Source organism: Crinia signifera, chromosome 7 (genome assembly GCF_055691185.1).
Source record: "Crinia signifera chromosome 7, ASM5569118v1, whole genome shotgun sequence".
In the NCBI taxonomy this organism is placed as follows: Eukaryota; Metazoa; Chordata; class Amphibia; order Anura; family Myobatrachidae; genus Crinia; species Crinia signifera.
In genome coordinates this window covers 35,570,179-35,592,592 of record NC_139223.1, presented here as the reverse complement: position 1 = coordinate 35,592,592, position 22,414 = coordinate 35,570,179, and the positions used below count along the sequence as shown (strand labels likewise).

Here is a 22,414-nt window from a genome sequence, read left to right as displayed (position 1 = left end):
GCACCAAAGATTCCCCACCCAAAGATATATGCAACATGGGCCAAGGCGATATGATGACCCATCTCCTGAGAATTACAACTACTATGATGAAGATTATGGTTTTAATCAACATGGACACCCCTACGAGGAGGATGAATTTGCATATGGGCAAAATGGTCAATACTCATCATATGGTGGAGAACATGAAGGGTACGATGACTATTCTGGATACCCGATGGAAGAGGACTATACATCATATCATGAAAACATGGAATATTATGATGAAGACAATCATCTGCTTAAGAGTCAGAATTCTTATTTTGACTATGAGGCTGATGTTCATAACCCACCCACTACATATTCAGCCTATGACTTTGATGAAAATGAAATGGGTTATTCCGAGGATCCAATGAATCCATATGACCAAAGAGAAAATGGAAGTGATTCACTTGGTTACTTCAGTAGGCAACATCCTTATTCTGACATGGAAGAAACGGATGACTATACAATGAATAACAATGACTATGGTGTATCCCCTTATGCAGAGCCATTAAATCCATATGCCCAACCCTTAGATGACATAATGGAATATAATGATACAGAAACATTGCTAGAACATGGAGATAATCAATTTTATGGATCGGAAGAAGTCGAGAATTCTTCAACATTATCTCGAGATAGGAGATACAAATTGTTCCCAAGACCTCAAGTAAAGCTCTTTGGGCATGAGAAACTGGATGTCCCTTTGCCTCCATCTCCTCATATTTCATTTACAGATTTTGATGAAGAAGAAGAAGAGGAAGAAGATTATGATGAGGAACCATTGCTTCGGCCACAACAACACACATATCCAAGGCAACCAGCAACAAAAACTCTTTTTGCAAAATCAATGCAAAAAAATTTTGGCCAGTCACATGTAAGAGGGGTTCAAAGACTGCTTTCTGCAAAACCGATAGGAAAAAAATTCAGTGCTCCACATCATCAAGACAGTCGCCAGGAAATGGATCCTCAAGATTTCTCCCCAAGAGCATTTGGAAGTCCACTCGGACAGTTTATGAAAAAATCTTTAACTCCTAAGCCAATATTAAAGCATAATGATAATCAATTACAAAGGCGTCCAATTTCTCCACAATCTAGGAGTCTATTTGCAGAGACTACATTTGCAAGAACCCAGTCCCCACAGCCATCCCTTCAACATGCTCATATCCCAAACCCCAACAATAACTACCAAACTGAACACAAACCTTCTGCACAGCAATTAGAAGCTTTGCAAAAAGACTTGTCTGAAGAGCGATCTTCTACAATGCCATATCATAAACGATTTGGTCACAAATTGGCAGGTATGGATTCATCAAATGTCTTAAGAAAAGCAAACTACATGATGTCTAATAGTAATTACACTGAAGCAAATACTTCTTTGCAGCAATCCAACCAAAGTTTTCCTCCATCGACCCACACGTCTCAACGATTTAAAAACCAAGGAAATGACATACCTATGCCTCCATCTCCTAACCTTTCCACGAGGCAGAGGCCGGTTTCACCAAAGCCTGCTATGAATGCATTTGGCTTAAACAAATCCAATGCTTACACCCAAAGTCAACATGAACAATTTCAGACTGAGTTACGTTCCTCTTTAAAGCAAAAAGGTCTTTTATCTTCACCTCAACCGGCTAAAGCAAATTTTACAAGGTCACCTTCACCAACAAGGATGACACATTGGTCTTCTAATTCCAGCAATTTAAATACACCATCTGCAGGACCTTCCAGAAATCCACCACCATCACCGCTGCCTTCCATGAACAGAGGGAATAGCTTTAGAAATGTGCAAGGTGGAGCACTAAACCGTCAACCATCCATAAATTCTACAGGTGGATCTGCCTCTCTGCTTAGGAATGGGGTCAGAAACAGGAATTCTATTGCACCACAATCAAACGCAGTATCACCAGCAGCAAGTCCAGTATCCCAGAGAATTAGCAATTTTACAAAAAAAGACTTTCAAATGCCATCATCACCTCAGCCGGCTAGGAGAGGTTTTGCAGGTTTAAGTTCTAATTTAGAAAATCTAGTCGCACACCAGAAGTCTCCTCAAGTATCAAGAAGAACAGATGAAGCAATAAAGGGGCAGCAAGAAAATCGCACACAAGTTTGGGGAAAAGAAGCTGAGTCATCAGGAAGAACAGTCAAACCATTGCCAATGAATCCATTTATGAAACATTTAAGACACACTGGTGAGATGAAACCACTAAATGCATCATCACCAAGATCATCAATGGCTGATATGCCACCTTATAGAGATAATAGCATTAACCTACCCCATCCAATGCCTCAAAGGCAACAAAGTACTTATGGGATGGCCAGTCCACCAAATGAACAACAAAAGTCACCAGTATTGAGGAAATATGACAGTATAAGAGGTTCTCCTAATCTCTGCCCCGCTAGCCAAGCATCAAACAGACAAGGAAGTGAACATTCCATGGCCAGAAAATCTCAAGAAAGATCTTCACAATATCTGCCATTTTCTGCTCCACCAAGGTCACCTCTGATGGGTAGACACAACAGCCCTCAAGGAACAATAAATGGCTCACAATTAAATCCAGCTTCAAAGCTATTAAATAGACAAGAAAGCAGACACTCAATGTCCAATATATCTCATGAGGCTCCTTCACAATCACTCTCATATTCAGATCCAGGAAGGTCTCCTATGATCAATAGACACAATAGTATGAGAGGAGCTTCAAATGCATCATCATCAAACCCTTCTTTAGAAAGACAAGGAAGTGGCTATTACACACCAAGAGAACATCATGATATTTCTGCACAGTCTCCTCCATTCCCTGACCCCAAAAGATCACCTGTTATGGGAAGACATAATAGCATAAAAGGGACTTTAAATCGGTTGCTGCCAAATCCAGATTCCCACATGGCACATAGACAAGGAGGCAGCCACTCAATCAACAGACAAGGTAATGAAGAATCAATGTTACCAACATCAAGCACAACTCCTGATTTAAAAAATCCATTTTGGAAAAGGATTGGTCAACCTCTTGTAGGATTGTCTCAAGGTCCTCCTCCATCTCGACAGTTGTTACGCAGACAAGAACCTCCAGTAGCCAACCAATTTCCAGAAAAAGTAGCAGCAGGTCCATTTCTAAAGAAGTTCGGCCAGATGAAAGGTAGCCAAATGCAGAGGCCAAAGTCTCCATATCTTTCAATGAGAGAAGATGTTGGAGAAGACACTTATAAACCTCCCATACCACAAAACACTAGGCACTCTCAAGATGAGTGGAGGCCCTCACCAAGCCAGACACAGCAGCAGAATCCCATGTCCTATTCTGGTGTTGTGAACCATCCAAGATTACCATCCCACCACCCTGGATTGAAGTCTTTAGGTGGCTTCATGTCTGAATCATTAAATGAAGCAAACTCTATGGCAAGATCTACCTTTAATCTAAATATCAAGGGCTCTCCAACTTTGGCTGGTGCCAACCAATCATTCCCCCGGTATCCCCATCCAAGAGATCCTTATATGGGTCATGGGCCTCCCAAAACACCAGCAGAATACTATGATGGTGACTTTGAAGATGGTATGGGAAGATATGCTGTAGTCATGCCTCAAGTTCAGAGGATGGGGACCTTCAGAGGACGGGGAAGTCTGCGGAAGATGCGCCCTGTAGGGAATTTATTTGAGCAACCAGGGACTTGGTCCTCTAATAAAACCATGCATATACCTTGGACTGAAAGCCTAAGAAGAGGTACAAGCAGAGCCAAAGAAAAAGTAGCCAGTTATCTTGCACATGGAAGTGGGAGATCCCAGAGAAATTGGCCACAAATGACTGCCTCGGACAACAGATCCCAATGGAATGACAAGGTATATTCCTTTTTATATTATACCCCTCTCTTGTATTACGTTTGTTAGCTAGTAGACCTAGTGGACTACATAAGTATTGTATAGGATGACCTTGTGGCCTTTCTTTGTACAGAATAACATGTTTTTAGTAAGAGTTTTTTTTTTCTGTAAATGACCATTACGGGAGTGTAGGTACTATGGATGGGGTATGGATCATTGGATAGACAAAAACTAGGTCAACAAGCATTAGGTCGGCACCACTAGGTTGACATGCATGAAGGTCTACATGACTGAATGTCGACATGCAGGAAGGGCGACATGACTGAATGTCGACATGGGTTAGAACGACAGGGTCATTAAGTCGACACAAGCATTATGACGATATGGGGAAGGTCGACAGTCAAAAGATCAACATGTGGTTTTCACTTTTTTTTTTGTCCGGAATGTCGACACAGTCGACATGGACACTGAAATGTAGCATTCCGTGTCCCCTCTCGCTGCGCTCGCCATTCTTTGTGCATGGTGCCTCGCTGCGCATGGCACACTATTTTATTCTTAAACCACACCCTAGTGGATGGTAGGGCATGAAATACCGTCTGTCGGCACATGTCGGCAAAAAAAAGAAAGATAAACAACATGTCGACATTTTGACTGTCGACCTTCCCCATGTCAACCTAATGCTTGTGTCGATCTAATGACCCTGTTGACCTAACTGATGTCGACCTTCTTGAATGTGGACCTTCAGTCATGTCGACCTTCATGCATGTTGTCGACCTAGTGGTGTCAACCTTATGCTTGTAGACCCAGTGACCGTATCCCTATGAATGAAAACAGGCATATTTGGTCTGGAGCTGAAGTCACATAACCTCCCCTAAAATGCTTGGGCACGCCTGCGTTTTCCCCGTCACCCCCACTAAATGGCCAGTTACCACCTCCAGATGCCTACTTCCTGTCAATCTCCTTGCCAACGGCTAGCAAAGGAAAAAACATACCAGGATTCCTTCTCTATAAGGTATCGCGCATGCGCATTTTATCGATAATCGTCCGCTGTGCAAATTTGCTGATGTTTTGCATTTCCCGATAGCTACTAATCCGACTGTAGCTGTCCTTATTGTAGTGCAGTTTAGAAATTGGAAATTAAGATTTGGTTGTTATGGCCGAAATCACTGTGTCCTGCACACCACAGATGGGGAACCTTCGGCCCTCCAGCTGCTACTCACCACTGCTGTAGGCCCGCATTCCCTGCCCCTTTCACTTAATTTCTACAGAACATTCTGCAGCAGCATCTGTATCTCCCTCCATGAGTTTTGCTGGGGGGCCGAAGTACTGGTTATGGTATGCATCATAGACCATAGTTACCTCCCCTCCTGCATTCTGCAGGAGACTCCCTGACATAGCAGCAATCTCCCTCTCTCCCTCATTAGTCTAGCAATCTCCCTCATGTCACCTAGCCCACATTACACTGTTACATTTTTGGGGAAAAAGGGAATGAAAGATAGATACAGTTACATTGAATCATCAGCACCATTTCTCAGCACTTTACCAAGTATAGTATCTCTTACTAACTGCTTTGGGCTCATCTACATTTTGTATATAAGTCATTTTACAAGATTCCTCTCAGATGTAGCAGTACACAGCCACGCTTCTAGGTGCCACGTTCACAATCTCTTTTCACAATCTCTCCATATATGGAACTAGACACGCCCTTTGGGTGGAGCATGACACGCCCCCTCAATGAGGCGCTGTGCAAAATTCTATTACCAACTTTAATCTCCCTGAAACTAGTTTTCAAAAGTAGGCAAGTATGTCAAAGACTGACTCATCATAGACAGTCATATGGTTGACCATTAATGGTCGACAGTCACAAGGTCAACAGGGTGAAAAGGTCGACAGGGTCTAAAGGTCGACATGTTTGAAAGGTCGACATGAAAAATGTAATGGTCGACATGGTCAAAAGGTTGACAGGTAAAAGGTCGACATGGTTAAAAGGTCAACATCAATAAGGTCGGCATGGTCAAAAGGTCGCCATTCAAAAGGTCGACGTGGAGAAATGAGTTTTTAATGTCGACCTAGGTCGACATGGACACTGTCCAAGTGTACCGCGTCCCTCGCTGCGCTCGCCATGCTTCGGGCACGGTGCCTCGCTGCACTCAGCCCACTATTTAATTCTCCCACCACGCCCTAGTGGATGGTAGGGCATGAGATACCGCCGGCACATGTCGGCTGAAAATTTAGTAAAAAAATTCATGTTGATATTTTGACCATGTCGACCTTTTGACCCTTTGGACCTTGTGACTGTCGACCATTAGTGGTCGACCATATGACTGTCTATCATGAGTCAGTCTATGATCAGTCCGGATACCCGATGTACTCAGGTTTACCTTGTAGGTGATAACCTGTCCCAAGTGGCCTCAGCTCTGTCCTCTGGCGGCTGCTGTTATCGGTTCCAGCCTGCAGCGATGTGACAGGAGCACAATGCACGGAGATTTGCCTCATAATACGTGACATAACGGAAAGTTCCGGGGAGTTAGCAGGTCAGCTGCTGAGAGGTGTCACCCCGAGGTCTATGATTCACAGAACAAAAGCAGTTTATGTAAATGTGGGGAAATGATCAGGCACAAGTCCTGCATTAGAAAGGCCTGGAGATATTTAATCAGGAGATGGATGAGATACAGGATTGGCAGGACCTTCCATGGAGAGGTCACATGGTAGAAAGTGTGCATGAAAAGGGGAGGGGGCAGGTGTCCCCCCTGCAATCAGCGACTATAGGTGACGTGCGTTACACACACACACACACGTGCGAGCACACACACACACATACATACACACACACACAAATAAGGACTATGTGGGTGATTCTGATTGACTCGCTAAGCAGCGAAAAGGTGCTAATTCTAATACCGCCTGAGCGAATTACCCCCCCCCCCCCCTACTTCTGCTGCCGTGGTCCGCACATCTCCGCTGCTTTGTGAATTGAGGTTTGGTGATCTGACTATTCTTCACTTAAATACCACTGTAGTAGTAACAGATCCTGCAGAAGAATCGCTCATATAACCTGGCCCGTATGAATCTGCAGTTTAGTGCAACTCTGTATAACAACTTTTGTTCTGTTTATAACGTCTTCTGAGCTCTCTGCTCACAGGTGAATGTGTCTGTGCACCGTACACATGTAATATAGGGCCTTATTCTACTTCACTCTTTCTGACAAAATCCTTCTTAGATGGACAAAACCATGTGCACTGCAGGGGGGCAGATGTAAAATGTGCAGAGAGAACTAGATTTGGGTGCGTTATTTTGTTTCTGTGCAGGGTAAATACTGGCTGCTTTATTTTTACACTGCAATATAGATCTCACTTCGAAGTAAAACCCCACCCAAATCTAATTCTCTCTGCACAAGTAACATCTGCCCCACCTGCAGTGTGAGAGTGAACTAGAATAAGGCCCATAGTGACAGAGAGGCAAGCTAAGGGCAGGACTTGTGTTTCTGCCAGTATACACTGACATGGGCGTCCTGGGCAGGTATAGACCAGATTGGGTTCATGACAATGCTTAGTGACCCCGAAACACATGGGGGGGCATTTGGGGGGACAATCTTGCACTTTATATACAACCAGGGCACCAAGAAGGAAGGGGGGGGGGGAGAGCAGGTACTAAGTACCCGGGCCCGGGCTTGCTCGAGGGGCCCGGCGGGGGCCCTGGTCTGACCCCTCCCCTATGCTGTCCCTCCCGGGTAGCAACAGTAGCACAGACTTCTACAGCATGATGTGCTGTGCTGACAGCAGTCTCAGCAGCAGAGCCAGATTAAGGTCTAAATGGGCCTGGAGCTGAAAATGATCAAGGGCCTATTATGCGCAATAATAGGGGTTGTGGCCAGCACCTAATAATGTGGGAGGCGTGACCAGTGTTCTGTTTGGGTGGTCTGCTTATGGGTGTGTCTGTATTTGTGCAAATACTTTTAACTAATTATATATGCCTGGAAAATGCAGGGGGCTGGCATAAGAAAAATGCAGGGAGATATATTGGCGGATGCCCTCCAAAGGTGCACCCGCAGGACGCAGATGTCCTAAGATAATTGCGGGGTGAGGCGGCATTCCAGTCATAAAAAAATACTGAAACCAAAACTTGGTAGACAACATTTCAGCACCTTTTATGTGGTCACCTAACTAACCACACCATATACCCCTTATACAAATCATGCAACACAATAGTAACCCCCTTATACTGTACTTGCCTCTTACACATTATGCCACATGGAATGAGCCAAAATTCACACAGATTGAGTCAAAATTGACGTTATGCCACACAGATTAAGGCAATGTTCACATTTCACCACATGGAATGATCCAAAATACACACTATACTAGGCATGTCCAAACAGTGGCCCTCCAGCTGTTGTGAAACTGCACGTCCCAGCATGCTTTGACATAGTTTTAGCATTCCCTAATAGCAAAACTGTGGCAATTTTACTGAGTTTCATCACTCATTGACACATTTTGAAAGATCCACAGGTGGAGCTAATTATTTCCCTTGTGATTCTGTGAGGAGGCCTGGAAAGCGTGCACTGCGTGGTGTCCTGGGGACCGAGGTTGATAACCTGTGCTATAGAATCAGCAGAATTCCTTGTTGTGGAGTATTTTTACAGAGTACTAGATAGGCTTCTACACAATATTGGGCCCGATTCAGCCCCCCTCGCCGAGCGAATCCCCGCACTACCATGCGAGCAGATGTCTACGCTTACACATCCGCTCTCATGCGGCCACAAGGAGGAAAAATTCATCCGCTCGAATGATTTCTCCTCCCTTTGTAGATAAAAGTCAGCCTATACTTACTATTATCCTGGACGTATATGGCCAAGATGGGGGCGGGCGCTGACGTCATGTGAGCCAGCCCCCATCAGGGAGGGCAAACACCCCGGCGAGTGTGAAACTCGCTGAAGACATTCGCTCTGCGGGCTTGCACATGCGCAACCCCCCCACCATCGAGACCAGGGGCGAAAATTTACCTGCGCAATCACGTCTGAATCGCCCCGATAATGCATGCTTGCATATTGTCATGGAATAACCAGGAAAGTCCTGAAGTTTTGGGAGTTCTCCTAGACCAGTGATGGAACCCGGATAGGTTTCAGTAACTGAAATAATGCATACATTTGTTAGTGGCAGGGCGGATTTAGGCCTTACACGGAAGTTACCTGTTAGGACTGAGCACATATGAAGCTGCCTGTTAGCCATCAAGTCTCTGCCGAGAGTAATGGCCCTGTCAGGGCCGGCGCCACCACTAGGCAGCTCTAGGCATTTGCCTAGGGCACTGGCACCTGGAGGGCGGCAGTTCGCCCCTCACCCCCAGCATATAGCTATCGGCGTCCCTGCAGTGCTGGAGCGGGCAGGGGTGTCCGTGCCGCAGGGGGTACCTGCGGTGCTGTCACTGTATAAAGCTGCTGGCGGCAGCGGGGTCCCTGCAGTGAATAGAGAATAACTAGCGCTATGCGCGCGAAGCGCTTCTGGGTTTGAAACAACTTGCCGCACACTGATTGGCTGAGATTCAGCCAAAGCGTGCAGCAAGTGTTTTCAAAATCAGAAGCGCTTCCCGCGCCGTCGCGCGCATAGCGCTAGTTATTCTCTATTCACTGCAGGGACCCCGCTGCTGCCAGCAGCTTTATACAGTGACAGCGCCGCAGGTACCCCAGCGGCACGGACACGCTCCAGCACTGCGGGGACGCCGACAGCGTCCACCACAGGTATTCCCCCCGGGCACCGGGGCGCTCCCACCCTGACTCGCCTGGGGTGCTCCGGTGCCTTGCACCGGCCCTGGGCCCTGTCCCCCTCCTGTCTCCCGCACAAACAGCCTTATCTAAAGCTGGCACCCATCTATATCCGTTGTGACATCTCTTAAAAGAACAGGAGTGGGCTATCTGGGGGTGTAACAACTTTGGGGTGTTTCTGGGCTCCACAGGGGAGGATATTCATGATATTTGGGGGATTATGGTAATGAGTTGGTTGTCTGCATCATGGAGGTTTGGGGTCTGTGTTCAGCCTCAGTTTGGGGGGGGGGGGGGTATATTTGAAATGTGGAGGTTTGTGGTTTGTCACAGCAGGTCTGTGGGCTCCCAGAATGCCATGCAAATTGAAACCAATTGCTTTTACAGGTGTAGTGATGTATTAGTCCCTCCTATTTTGTTGTTGGTTCCGCCTACATTTGATTTAGTGCCGCCCACATGAGGCCGCTAGAAATTTTTCCAGGGTCCTGGTTAGTAGTATTCCAAGTCACAAATCACTGTAAAGGTGTTGTTATATAGGGAAACATGGCATAGTAATCATCCCAGATGGTTTAAATCATGGGTCTTCAACCTGTGGGCCTCCAGATGTTGTGGAACTACATGTCCCAGCATGCCCTGACAGTTTTGGCATGCTCTTATAGGAAAAAAATGTGGCAATGCATGTTGGAACATGTGGTTTCACAACATCTGGAGGGCCACAGGTTGAAGACCCATGATTTAAATATTCCCGTGGGAAAATTCTCCAGTAATGAGAAATTTGGACATTATGGGTGAGATTTAATGGGATGAGAGATTCAGAAAATGAGAGATTTGGTGAGAAATCGCCAGTTTTTTTAAAGCGGCAATCATTTACACTGCAAAACCAGTTTGATTTTGCAGTGTAAGTGATTGCCGCTTTAAAAAAACTGGAGATTTCTCACCAAATCTCTCATTTTCTGAATCTCTCATCCCATTAAATCTCACCCATTGTAACATGCGATTACAAATATAGTGGCGCCGCCCATATTGATATTCTTGGCCCCCACCCCAGTTTAGCCTCTAAGCCAGTGGTTCCCAAACTGTGTCCCTTATTCAGATCTGATCGCAGTACAAATTTATTCTCAAAATGGGCAAAACCTGTGCAGATAGAGTTAGATTTGGGCAAGTTATTTTGTTTCTGTGCAGGGTAAAAACTGGCTGCATTATTTTTACACTGAAATTTAGATTTCAGGTTCAACACACCCCACACAAATCTAACTTATTTCTTAGTTACTAGTTATCTACTTACCAATCACCAGTGGATAATTGAAATACTATGGGCGAAATGTAATAGGGTGCGATTTTTTAGACTAAAAAAAAATCGCACCAAATCGCACCTTTAAAAATCAGTTTTTTTGCTGCAAATTCGCATATGTAATGAGATGCGAATTTGCGGCAAAAAAATGCGATTTGCCGCGATTTCGGGCGATTTTTAGTCATGAAAATGTGCGCATTTTCAGTCATGAAAATGTGCGCATTTTCATAAATGCGATTTTGTGCTAAAAAAAAAAGTTTTAAAAAAAACGGCGTGGGGTCCCCCCTCCTGTACATAACCAGCCCCAGGCTCATTGAGCCGGACCTGGTTCCAAAAATACGGGGGACAAAAAGCATAGGGGTCCCCCGTATTTCTGAAACCAGCCCCGGACTCTTGGACCGGTCCTGGTTCCAAAAATACGGGGGACAAAAAATCTGGGGGTCCCCCGTATTTTGAAACCAGCACCGGGCTCCAGCAGCCCGCGGTGTCATGCTACACTTTTTATACAAGGTCCCCCGGCCAAAACATGAGCACCGTGGCTGGTCAGCCTTGGACGGGGTACCTGGAGGAGTGGGGCCCCCCCAATAAAGGGGTCCCCCCCCCAGGCTTCACCCGTCCAGGGCTGAAGCCCGGGGCTGTCACCGGCGTCCGTGGCCAGTGGACGCCGGCCTGATAGGGTTAAATCGATCATACGTTACATTGCTTTATACCGGAGAACCGGGCCCGCTGGGACTTGTAGTCCACCTGTAAAAAGAATGTTTATAAAAAACACACACACACAGAAGTAAAAGTTTATTACACACACACACCTCACTTTTACACCAGCATACTTACCATTCCTGGATCCAGCGCTGGTCTGGCTGCTTCACAGCCGGCTCCCCCCACACTGACAGGCAGAACCGGCTTTCTCCATTGCCTCTAACAGCTTCTGTAGCGCTGTTCCAGCGCTACAGAGGCTGAGAGCGCGATTGGCCGATACGTCTCCATGGAGACGCATAGCTCAGTCCTGATTGTCTGAGCTATGTGTCACCATGGAGACGCATAGCTCAGCCAATCGCGCTCTCAGCCTCTGTAGCACTGGGACAGCGCTACAGAAGCTGTTAGAGGCAACGGAGAAAGCCGGTTCTCCCCGCTGCCTCTCAGTGCAGGGGGAGCCGGCTGTGAAGCAGCCAGACCAGCGCTGGATCCAGGAAAGGTAAGTATGCTGGTGTAAAAGTGAGGTGTGTGTGTGTGTAATAAACTTTTACTTCTCTGTGTGTGTGTTTTTTATAAACATTCTTTTTACAGGTGGACTACAAGTCCCAGCGGGCCCATTAATGCCATTCATGCTGGGACTTGTGGTTCTCCAAGTCCCAGCATGCGGGGGGAGGTCTGCTGGCACTTGTAGTTCTCCGGTATAAAGCAATGTAACGTATGATCGATTTAACCCTATCAGGCCGGCGTCCACTGGCCACGGACGCCGGTGACAGCCCCGGGCTTCAGCCCTGGACGGGTGAAGCCTGGGGGGGGACCCCTTTATTGGGGGGGTCCCCACTCCTCCAGGTACCCCGTCCAAGGCTGACCAGTCACGGTGCTCATGTTTTGGCCGGGGGACCTTGTATAATAAGTGTCCCCCGGCTGTGGCATGACACCGCGGGCTGTTGGAGCCCGGTGCTGGTTTCAAAATACAGGGGGACCCCAGATTTTTTGTCCCCCGTATTTTTGGAACCAGGACCGGTCCAAGAGTCCGGGGCTGGTTTCAGAAATATGGGGGACCCCTATGCTTTTTGTCCCTCATATTTTTGGAACCAGGTCCGGCTCAATGAGCCCGGGGCTGGTTATGCTTAGGAGGGGGGACCCCACACTGTTTTTTTTTTTAATAAAAACACTTTTACACATTTTTATTAACAGGACCATGCACAGATCTCAATGATCTGTGCATGGTTCTGTCAAATTCGCCTGTCAGAACCTGGTCTATTTTTTTTGTGATTTTTGGTAACATTTACCAAAAATCGCACCCTATTACATTTGCGAGTTGTATACTTTATAATGGGAAAACATCTGGATGCGATTTGAAATGTGACCAAAAATCGCCACTTTCAAAAGTGCGATTTTTACCGCGATTTTCAACATATTAAATTAGCGATTTTCGGAAAATGTGCGATTTCGTCCGTTTTTGACCAAAAATCGCACATGTCTAAAAAATCGCACCCTATTACATTTCGCCCTATATCTTTTTACAGTCATTCTGGGAACCCCTGTATGGGTCCACATTGAGTTAGGATATATTATCCTTTTTAAATCACTTTGTGTTTCATGTTTGTTATTGTGTGTGTCAATACTTCATTAATGTCTCTACCTATACTAACTTTTCCCTCACAAATAGAGCATATGTTGAAATTCTACCATGGCAGCACTAGTACTGGGTTGCTGCTCCTGCTCTTTTTTTGACTGATCCATATCCATATCTTTCTTCTTCTTTTTTTTCACACTGCTGTGACTTTCAGTGCTTATAGGAATGTTGTCACACTGGCACCCAATGAATGTTATTCTTTTACAGTTTTATTTACATTTTTATTACAGTGTCTGCACTGTCTCTCAGTGCTGCACCCCACAGCCCTTTAAAGTTTGCTACACCCACAATAGTAGTGTCACAGTAGTGATTGCACCCCACAGCCCTTCCCTGACACAGTCTTTAGTGCTGCACCTCCTAGCCCTTCACAGTGTGGCATAGCCACAATAGTGCTTGCACCCAATATCCTTTCATTGACATAGTCTTCAATGACACTGACTTAGAGCTTCTGCCTACAGCCCACCCTAACCCTATGGAAGGGAAGGCTGTAGTGCGTTGTATATAGGGGGTACACTGAAAAGGGTTCACTGAGTGTGAGTAATACAAGGACATCATGTCCTGGACATGGAAGAACTATTTAACAAGAGTTGTACATTGAACAAGTAAATGTCGGGTATTGGTTGGAAAAGCTACATTTTGAATTTGCTTTTATCTTTTCATTGGTTCACCAAGATGCAACCCACGCAGATGCCCCGGAATGTGGGGTCCAACCAAGAGCAGGATGAGAATGGGGCACAGGATATGACACAAATGGAGTGAGTATTACTGAGCCTTCAGTACAACCGTAGGTCAGAGGCTTCACATGCAGTACCTGGCAGGGGTTTTGTTGGCAATGTTATGCATTTTATATACATAGTGCATTTGGCATCGGGGGCATTCGGCGAGGCGGCACTGACCTGTTTGCTAGGCAGAGAGTATAGGCACTCTAGCGAACAGGTCTATAACAGGCCCTTAGGGGCCCACTTATCAAGAACTGCATATGCAATATGATCTGGGTGCGATATTAGCACCCACAATAGCATTGCAATATGGTGCTCCTCATACAGATGGCCGGCGGTGGGGATAGCGGCGCTCAGAAGGTGCCAGCATCCTGATAAAGGCAATCCTAACAGGGGTAAGTGCCTAACCCCTCCCCCCCCCGCAGGTATCCCGAAAGTCCCCCTCTACTGCCTAAACCTACCCCCCCCCCCCCACCACCGGCCTGATGCTAGCACTCCCTACTTACCGTTCATTATCTAGACAGTCGGGATTCTGTCACTAGCATCTTCATTGTCGTTGAGGTTCCAGCGCCGATGACCTTTTCGAAAATAGGGTTGCCGGCGCCGGTATTATGAACAGCGGCACACCAATCGGCGGAATTCTGGACGCACCCCCCTCAGGGCTGTGGAAACTAAGCACATAAAAGTAAATTGAGAATACTGTACGAAGCGGTGCCAGGGTACACAAATGATGCATATAGCAATAGTCCATGTAATGTAAAGTAAAGGCCCCCATCTGCTTGCGCGAGCAATACCCACCAACCTACCCACCAGCCCCTGGATGGCAGGACTGCAGAAGATACATCATATGTAGTCCTTTTGCATACCATGGGGGAAATTTACTGAGATGGGAGTTCTATTTTACGTGGGATCTTGCTATGAGCAACCAATCAGATACTATCTATTATCTTCTAGAAGCTGCTAAATAAATAAGAATTAGATTCTGATTGGTTGCCCATAGCAACATCCCATGTGAAATGGAACTCGCCACTTTTAATCCAATTGCTCGTTCAGGGATCGGATGAAAAGTGGCCATATCGCACTAGTGGATGGGGGCCTTAACAGATCTTACCTTGCAGGGACCTACAAGAAGCCTCAGTCCTCAACAACCTTCAGAAGAGATTTGACCGAGAGTTGATTTATGTGAGTATACAGGAGTGCAGTGTTCTTACATCATGGCTCCCAAGGCTTCCTGTAGGATTGGCAGTAACATACTTCTCCCCTTTTTCCAGACATATATCGGTAGCATCCTTCTCTCTTTAAACCCTTACAAGATGCTGAATATATATGGAACGGACCATGTGTTGCTATATGAAGGGAGAGCCTTGGGAGAGAATCCTCCGTAAGTTTGTTCTGTGTGACACATTTATTTTTATAAATAATGCTAGTGGTGCTTTCACACCGCAGCTCAACCTGGGTCGAAGCGGCAATAACCCGGGTTCCGAGGTGCAGTCTGTAAGGGGTATTATGTAGCAGTGTTGTCTGGTAGCATTTGGTACTAGCAGAGATGGGCCCAAACCTACCTAATTCTTCCCTTTTTAAGCCTGCCCGTCACCGCCACACATATGTGTCATCCATTTTGAGTGGAATAATTAGCTCCTGGTGAGCCTGGATATTGGATCAGCCCACAAAATGGCTGCCCACACTGTGTCCTGATGTTGTTTATCCTTGTGTTGGTTTGTTTCACTATTGTAATTAAGTCTATAAAATGAGAATGAATTCACGGCAAGCTGTGTTCTCTATTTATATTTCTCTTCCAGGCACCTTTTTGCTATTGTAAATGTAGCCTACACCAAACTCATGGATGCCAAACACAACCAGTGTATTATCATTAGGTGAGTGGGAATTTGCAGTGTACTCACTCTTCCTCTTGGCTAAACTTCCGTATCTAATGCCAAATAGCATTTGGCTGGATTTAGGGACAAGAAGTAAAAAAATGAAAGTATAAGGAGGGAATGTATAGTATATAGGGCAGGAACTTATTGTGGACACTTCTTATTGGTTTTTCTGTTCAATGTTGGGTTGGCGTATGTCAGGGGTGTAACCAGATAGTCGTATGCCCCATAGCAAAAATTTTTAAGGGCCATATACCAACTAATGATGATAAATGTAGATAGCCCATATAATTTACATAGAGAAGATGGGTCCCCCTCAGCTCAGGGCCCCATAGCAGTTGCACTCCTTGCACCTATGGTAGTTACGCCCTTGGCATTGGTTGCCACCATTGTATGCCACTATTTGATGACCATGTGACTTGTTGGCTTGGCATTCAGTGGCAGATTTATTAGACCTGGTGAAGTGATAAAGTGGACGGTACCAACCCAGAAGCCAATCAGCTCCGAAGTGTCATTTAAATAAAAAGCAGCCTGTAACTTGACAGTTAGGAGCTGACCAGCTGCTGTTTCATCTCCACTTCATCAGGCTTTAATACATATGCCCTGCTTCTGTGCAGAAATTGGGATTCCTGGTTGTATCCTTCAGTAACCCCAGCCAGATATGAGTGCTCACTGTGGCCTGGGAGTCTCTGCTCTGTTCCGGCTCTAAACTTCCCAATGTTTTTGTTTTACCGCCAGTGGTGAGAGTGGATCTGGTAAAACCGAAGCCACAAAGCTGGTACTGCGTTACCTGGTAGCGGTGAATCAGAGGCGCGGCGTGACAAACCAGGTGAGCTGCGTGCCACACACTGAGTACCAATAGCAGCAGACCTTCTCTGGTCAATGATCCTTAATACAAGTACATAATGGGAAGCAATTCTCTTTTAATTGGACCCATTATTCAAAGAATGTGTCAGCAAAGAATACTGTTTGGTTACATTCTCTAGCGTCAGTAAAAATATTTTCAAGGGACCCCGGTCTCCCGGCCAGCAAATGTAATTTCCAAATGTGTAAGAGCGCACTGTTTTCCATACACTTGATTGATCCCATAGCGCACGGATATGCAGCTGGGTACACTTCAGGAGCAACATGGCAGCCATGTAGCGTTCAAATAGGTCACACATTGGCCTTTACTCACATGTGGTTGGAGTAACTATGGCAGCTTCCTCCATGGAAGCACAGCATCCTAGGATGTAGTACCATATCATCTCCAACAATGTGGGCCAGCTGTGTGACCCATGGCCATGCCGCATTTGCCATACAGAGGCCCCCAAATGGCATCAGTCTGATGCTGTCCTGCGTCTGCCATCGCAGACCCGTACTTCGTGGCATGCGCTGTAGATCCTGTGGGATCTGAATGAGGGCCATTATCCCTAATGTCAGTGATAAATTTAAAACAGCACATTTCTTCTTCAACAAACAAATCTGACAATAAAGCAGGAATGAGCTGGGCCACTAGGTCTGCTGAGGCTCCTGGCAGTCATGGGTGCTGTGGGGGATTGTGGCCACAGGAGAGGGTATAACTACTCCCCACCATCCCAACCTCGGTCCTCAAGTACCCCCTAACAGTTCAAGTTTTCCAAGTCACCCAGCCACCGGTGCACTGTGTCACCAACTGTCACATTTAAAAATTCACAGATGACCTGAAAAATCATAACTGTTTGGGGCACTTGAGGACTGAAGTTGGGGACCACTGCCTTGGATCACTGAAATGTATATGTTGCCCAGAACCACAAAGCTCCAAGGGGTGTGGCCTCTGCATTGAGGGATGTGGTCACATCACAGGAAGGACGTGGTTACACCTCCCTAAAGTCATTACTCTTCCTTCTTCCCTATCATTTACTATATAGTATTGTGTGTGTGTGTGTGTGTATGTGTGTGTTTGTGTGTATATACGCCTTACAAATAAATTCTAAGGATATTAATCCTGCCTCTGCCTATTTCCATGCTCTCATTGGACACTGCAGATAGAGGTATTGTATATTAGCTATTTTATTATCATCTGCCTTTCCTGTGCATGGACTGTTGGTATTCTTGTCATTTCTGCATGAACCAATCAGTGAGCTAGTTACTAACATTACTAAAGAGACTACAGTGACCGATCAGAGATCTGTGTTCATTATGTTACCGGCACTAATCAGATAAAGACATACTACAGTATGTATGGGACAGATTAAATTGTTTTTGCACACAGCTACCATTAGGGGGCGCAAAATGGATTGGGTCTGATCCGGGTCCAACACTTTCACACTAAACATTTTACACAAGGCGACCAAGGTTTAACGCTTCTTATAACCCATGTCGAATTTCCAGACTGGTCGACCTGGGTTATTAAGTTTGGTGTTTTCACACAGCACCTCGACTCATGTTGACCAGGCAGAAACCCAGCAATAACCTGGGTTTTAACTGCAATGTGAAAGAGGTATCACAGTTTTTTTTTATATATCTTTAATTTATGTTCCTATGAAATTATCTATACTTGTGTATATGTGCGATACTGGAATTTCCATGTCATTCCTCTCAGATTCTAGAGGCCACACCTCTGTTGGAATCTTTCGGAAATGCCAAAACAGTCCGGAACGATAACTCCAGCCGCTTTGGGAAATTCGTGGAAATCTATCTGGAAGAGTAAGTAATGGATCCTTGTACCCGTGAGCATAAGATCACATTTTCCCATCTCCGGGCTCCAGAATCTGGAGAAAGTGTAATGTGAGCAAGACCATGTCAGGGTCTGCACACACCTGATTGGCCAGGTACGCCCACTTATCCAATCAGATGCCTGCAACACGTTATTCCCCCTCAGTTCAATGGACTGCAATTTCTTGAATTAGTATAAAAGCAAGGAGGCCAGGCATCTCCCTTCACAGCAGCCAGCCCTGCCACCCCCTGCTCCTCACCCGGTGAAACTTTTTGGAAAACATTCACTAAGGAGGGCAGATGGCCACACCTCCATACTCTGACCACTCCTCCTCCGAGCACTTGGCCTGGAATGGCTGTCAGTGCCATTGAATACAGTATTATGATTTATACAATGAATTGCCCAGGTTCTGTGACTGGCTGACTTCAAGCCTGAATCCTTTTCAGCCACAGAACCTGTGTAATTCATGAGCGTCCCAGTTTTAAGGGAAAGTATGGAAAACCTACTTGATAGATCACATTTCTGCAGATATTCTCAGTAGATAATCCAGAATAATTTAGCCCACAACCTTGATGTACCCAAACCACACCCAGATACACCAGAGCCATACCCACAGACACCGGGGGGGTTCTCTAATATCCGCACCCCAGCTCCGCCACACATCGCCGGCTACCGCACACCTAATTATCGCATATGCTGTAACATATGCGATAATTATGGCAAAAGACAGCTCTTGCATTAAGAGCTGTCCTTTGCGATCTTGCTGGCAATGTGCTGCGGGTCCCGGCGGCTCCCCCCTCCCTCCATTACCCGGGGATGCTGCTGCTGCCGGGTGGCCTCTCCTCCTCCTCCCTGCACCCGGAAGAGGATACAGTGCAGGGAGGAGGTCACAGGTCCAGGAGAGGGGGGTGGTGTCGGTGCGAGGCGGCGGGGGTCCATCCGGGGCGGTGGGGGTGCGTTAAGAAGCCCATAGGCTTCTATGGGGTATCGCTATCTTTTGCTGGCGATACCCCCCGCAGCGAAAACCCGCCATGCGGGTTTTGCTGCATATCAAAATGTGGTAAAAACCCGATAACGGGGTTTTTACTGCATTCCTGCTTTAGATAATCTCCCCCACTGCCTTTTTAGACATGCATCAATCCTTTTAGCCATCAAATGTTTTGCAGACGGGCAGCCGAGAGGTACTGTATGACGGTCCCTGGTAAAATTTTGGGGCGTGGCCTAATAGCGGGAGGCGTGACCAACTATTACAATTAGATCACACCCCCACCGGGCCCCTCCAGCAAGCCCAGGCCTGGGTAATTAGTACCCCCCCCCCCCTCTTGGCGGCCCTGCAGAGGGGTATGTTACAGTGCAGCATTGTAACTAACACTTGTTGGTATTATCGCTGTCCCTAAGTGACACTCTCATCCTTTGTTAGGAAAAAATGCTTTTTTTGGTTTTAAACTTTTCAAATGTTCCCCTACAGGGGCAAACGCTATATATATATATATATATATATATATATATATATATATATATATAATTTTTTTTGGGGGGGGGGGGGGTATATATATTTTTTTACACTAGTACTAATGGCCAGATGTATCAGGCTTCAAAAAGTGATAAAATAGAGAGTGATAAGCAGCCAGCCAATCAGCTCCTACCTGCCATGTTACAGTCTGGGTTTGAAAAATTAAAGGAAGGCTGTTTATCACTCTCCATTTTATCACTTTTTGAAGCTTGATACATCTGGCCCTAAGGGTCTACTTGGAGGGGAAACAGTCATTGGGTCTACAGCAAGTGGTCGACAGTCATTAGGTCGACACCGTTGGGTCAACATGGTTCTAGGTCGACATGGGTCAAGGTCGACATGGGTTTAGGTCGACAGGCCATTAGGTCGACACAAGCATTAGGTCGACAGTGTCTAAGTCAACAGTCAAAAGGTCAACATGGGGTTTTTCACTGTTTTTTTGAGCCGACATGTGCCGACAGGCGGTATTTCATGCCCTACCATGGGGTGGTGGGAGAATAAAATAGTGTGCCAAGCGCAGTGAGGCGCTGTGCCCGAAGCATCACGAGCAAAGCGAGGGTCGACATCTTGTAAAAAAAACTGTGAAAAACCCCATGTCGATCGAAAGCCTTATCGACCTTGTCCCATGTCCACCTTACCCCATGTCGACCTAACGGTGTTGACCTAATGACTGTCCTAATTGGAGGGGGTGGTGCTAAAATTATGAAATTCGAATGGGTTTCTGTCATATTGGCCCCGCCCCCTCCATGGCAACCTGCGTATAGAAGCAAATTGCCGCCAAAGGGCAGGGCTTTGTAATATCATGCTTGCCAGTGGCGGATTCATGGGAGGGGGCTTTCAAACAAGCCCAGCCCCGTGTCTCTAGCCCCCCAGGAAACGGAAATATCGCCTTACAAATCTGTAACTATTTTTAATAGGCATTATGGTGTTTGGCATAATACATAATGGACATAATGGCGTGTAACTTAACGTGTAATGGACATTATGGTGTAAATGTTTAATGCGCGCCTTTGGTGGACAATGTCCCTGTTTATGAAGCGTATTGTGAATTTTGGCTTAATCTGTGTGGCATTTTGTGAATTTTGGCTCAATCCATGTGGCATTATGTGAATTCTGGCTCAATCCGTGTGTTATTATGCAAATTTTGGCTCAATTCGTGTGGCATTATGTGAATTTTGGCTCAATCCATGTGGCATTATGTGAATTTTGGCTCAATCCGTGTGTTATTATGTAAATTTTGGCTCAATCCGTGTGGCATTATGTGAATTTTGGCTTATTCCATTTGGCATCATGTGTAAGGGGCAAGTATAACGGGGTCTAGTATTTTGTTGCATAATGTGTAGAAGTTGTATATGGTGTTGTACACTATACTTAAGGACATGCCCCTGTTGAATGGCCACACCCCCTTTCCCGGAGCGCGCCTTCGGTGCGCGCACAACTACATCCTTCACTTTTGTCGCCATGGTGGGCCTGCGTACTTCAAATGCCAGGGCCTATTTTTAACCCCATTCCCAACCCTCTCTATGCCGCTCTCTTAGCATGTACACTGGCACCACTAAAACCACCCCTCCCCCACCCAAACCCTCTTTTATCATGGTGCCCCCCCTGTCATTTTATCCTGGATCCGCCCCTAATCCGCCCCCCTGACCCCCCCCCCATCATTGTGTGCTATTGCCATAAGAATCTGCTTCCTGTGTGATAAGTGTGGTGTACCTCTTACTGTCCTCTCACTACCTCTTCATCTCAATGTCGCCTTCCCTCATAGGGGTGTGATTTGCGGTGCCATAACATCCCAATACCTGCTTGAAAAATCCAGAATCGTATTTCAGGTAACTCTTACAATCACGTTACATGCAGGTGCTGACCGCCAGGTGCTTCTGTACCTGCAGAACTGACAGATTCAAGCCAGAAAATAATATTTAGGGGACAATCCAATTAGGTGTGAGTTGCAAGATGTTCCACCATGAAATGCGTGCTTCCAAAAATTCTCCAATTAAAAATACCTATTTGGAGTACTCACAGCAGAGGTTTGTATATTGTCCGCCATATGCGATGAGAGAGAAGTGCATGGAAAAGTGCCCCTTGGCTGGACTCCCCAAAAATGTAAATTTAATTTGTGGATGTGACAAAGGATGTTTGCGGGCAAGGAAAGTACTGGAGGTTTTTAAATGGCTGATTTGTGAATTCTCTTTTTTTTTTAAAGGTAATAAAACCAAATTCTTTCATTTACTTTTATAAGATAAAATAAAAAATATAATAAAAGTAGGAAAAAATATACTTTTGGGCACTTTGAAGTGACAAAATAAAATGATAAAAAGCAATTATTTAAAAAAAAAATACTAATATATTAAATATTAAATTTGCGGTGCATAAAGCAACACAAAAGTTGATTTTGAGACAATTTGAGGCCCTTTATTTAAATCCCCC

The 22,414-nt window shown here is 45.8% G+C and overlaps 1 protein-coding gene across 1 annotated transcript in view; it reads left to right on the top strand.

The window, feature by feature from the left end:
* The first annotated feature begins 13,876 nt into the window (after positions 1-13,876).
* MYO15A (myosin XVA) overlaps positions 13,877-22,414 on the top strand; it is a 140,949-nt gene continuing 132,411 nt past the window's right edge. Inside the window, exons 1-7 of the mRNA XM_083154966.1 lie at positions 13,877-13,959; positions 15,042-15,105; positions 15,195-15,304; positions 15,723-15,797; positions 16,536-16,635; positions 18,361-18,464; positions 21,753-21,816. Coding sequence (XP_083011092.1) covers positions 13,877-13,959; positions 15,042-15,105; positions 15,195-15,304; positions 15,723-15,797; positions 16,536-16,635; positions 18,361-18,464; positions 21,753-21,816 — 600 coding nt within the window. The remainder of the gene's footprint in view (positions 13,960-15,041; positions 15,106-15,194; positions 15,305-15,722; positions 15,798-16,535; positions 16,636-18,360; positions 18,465-21,752; positions 21,817-22,414) is intronic.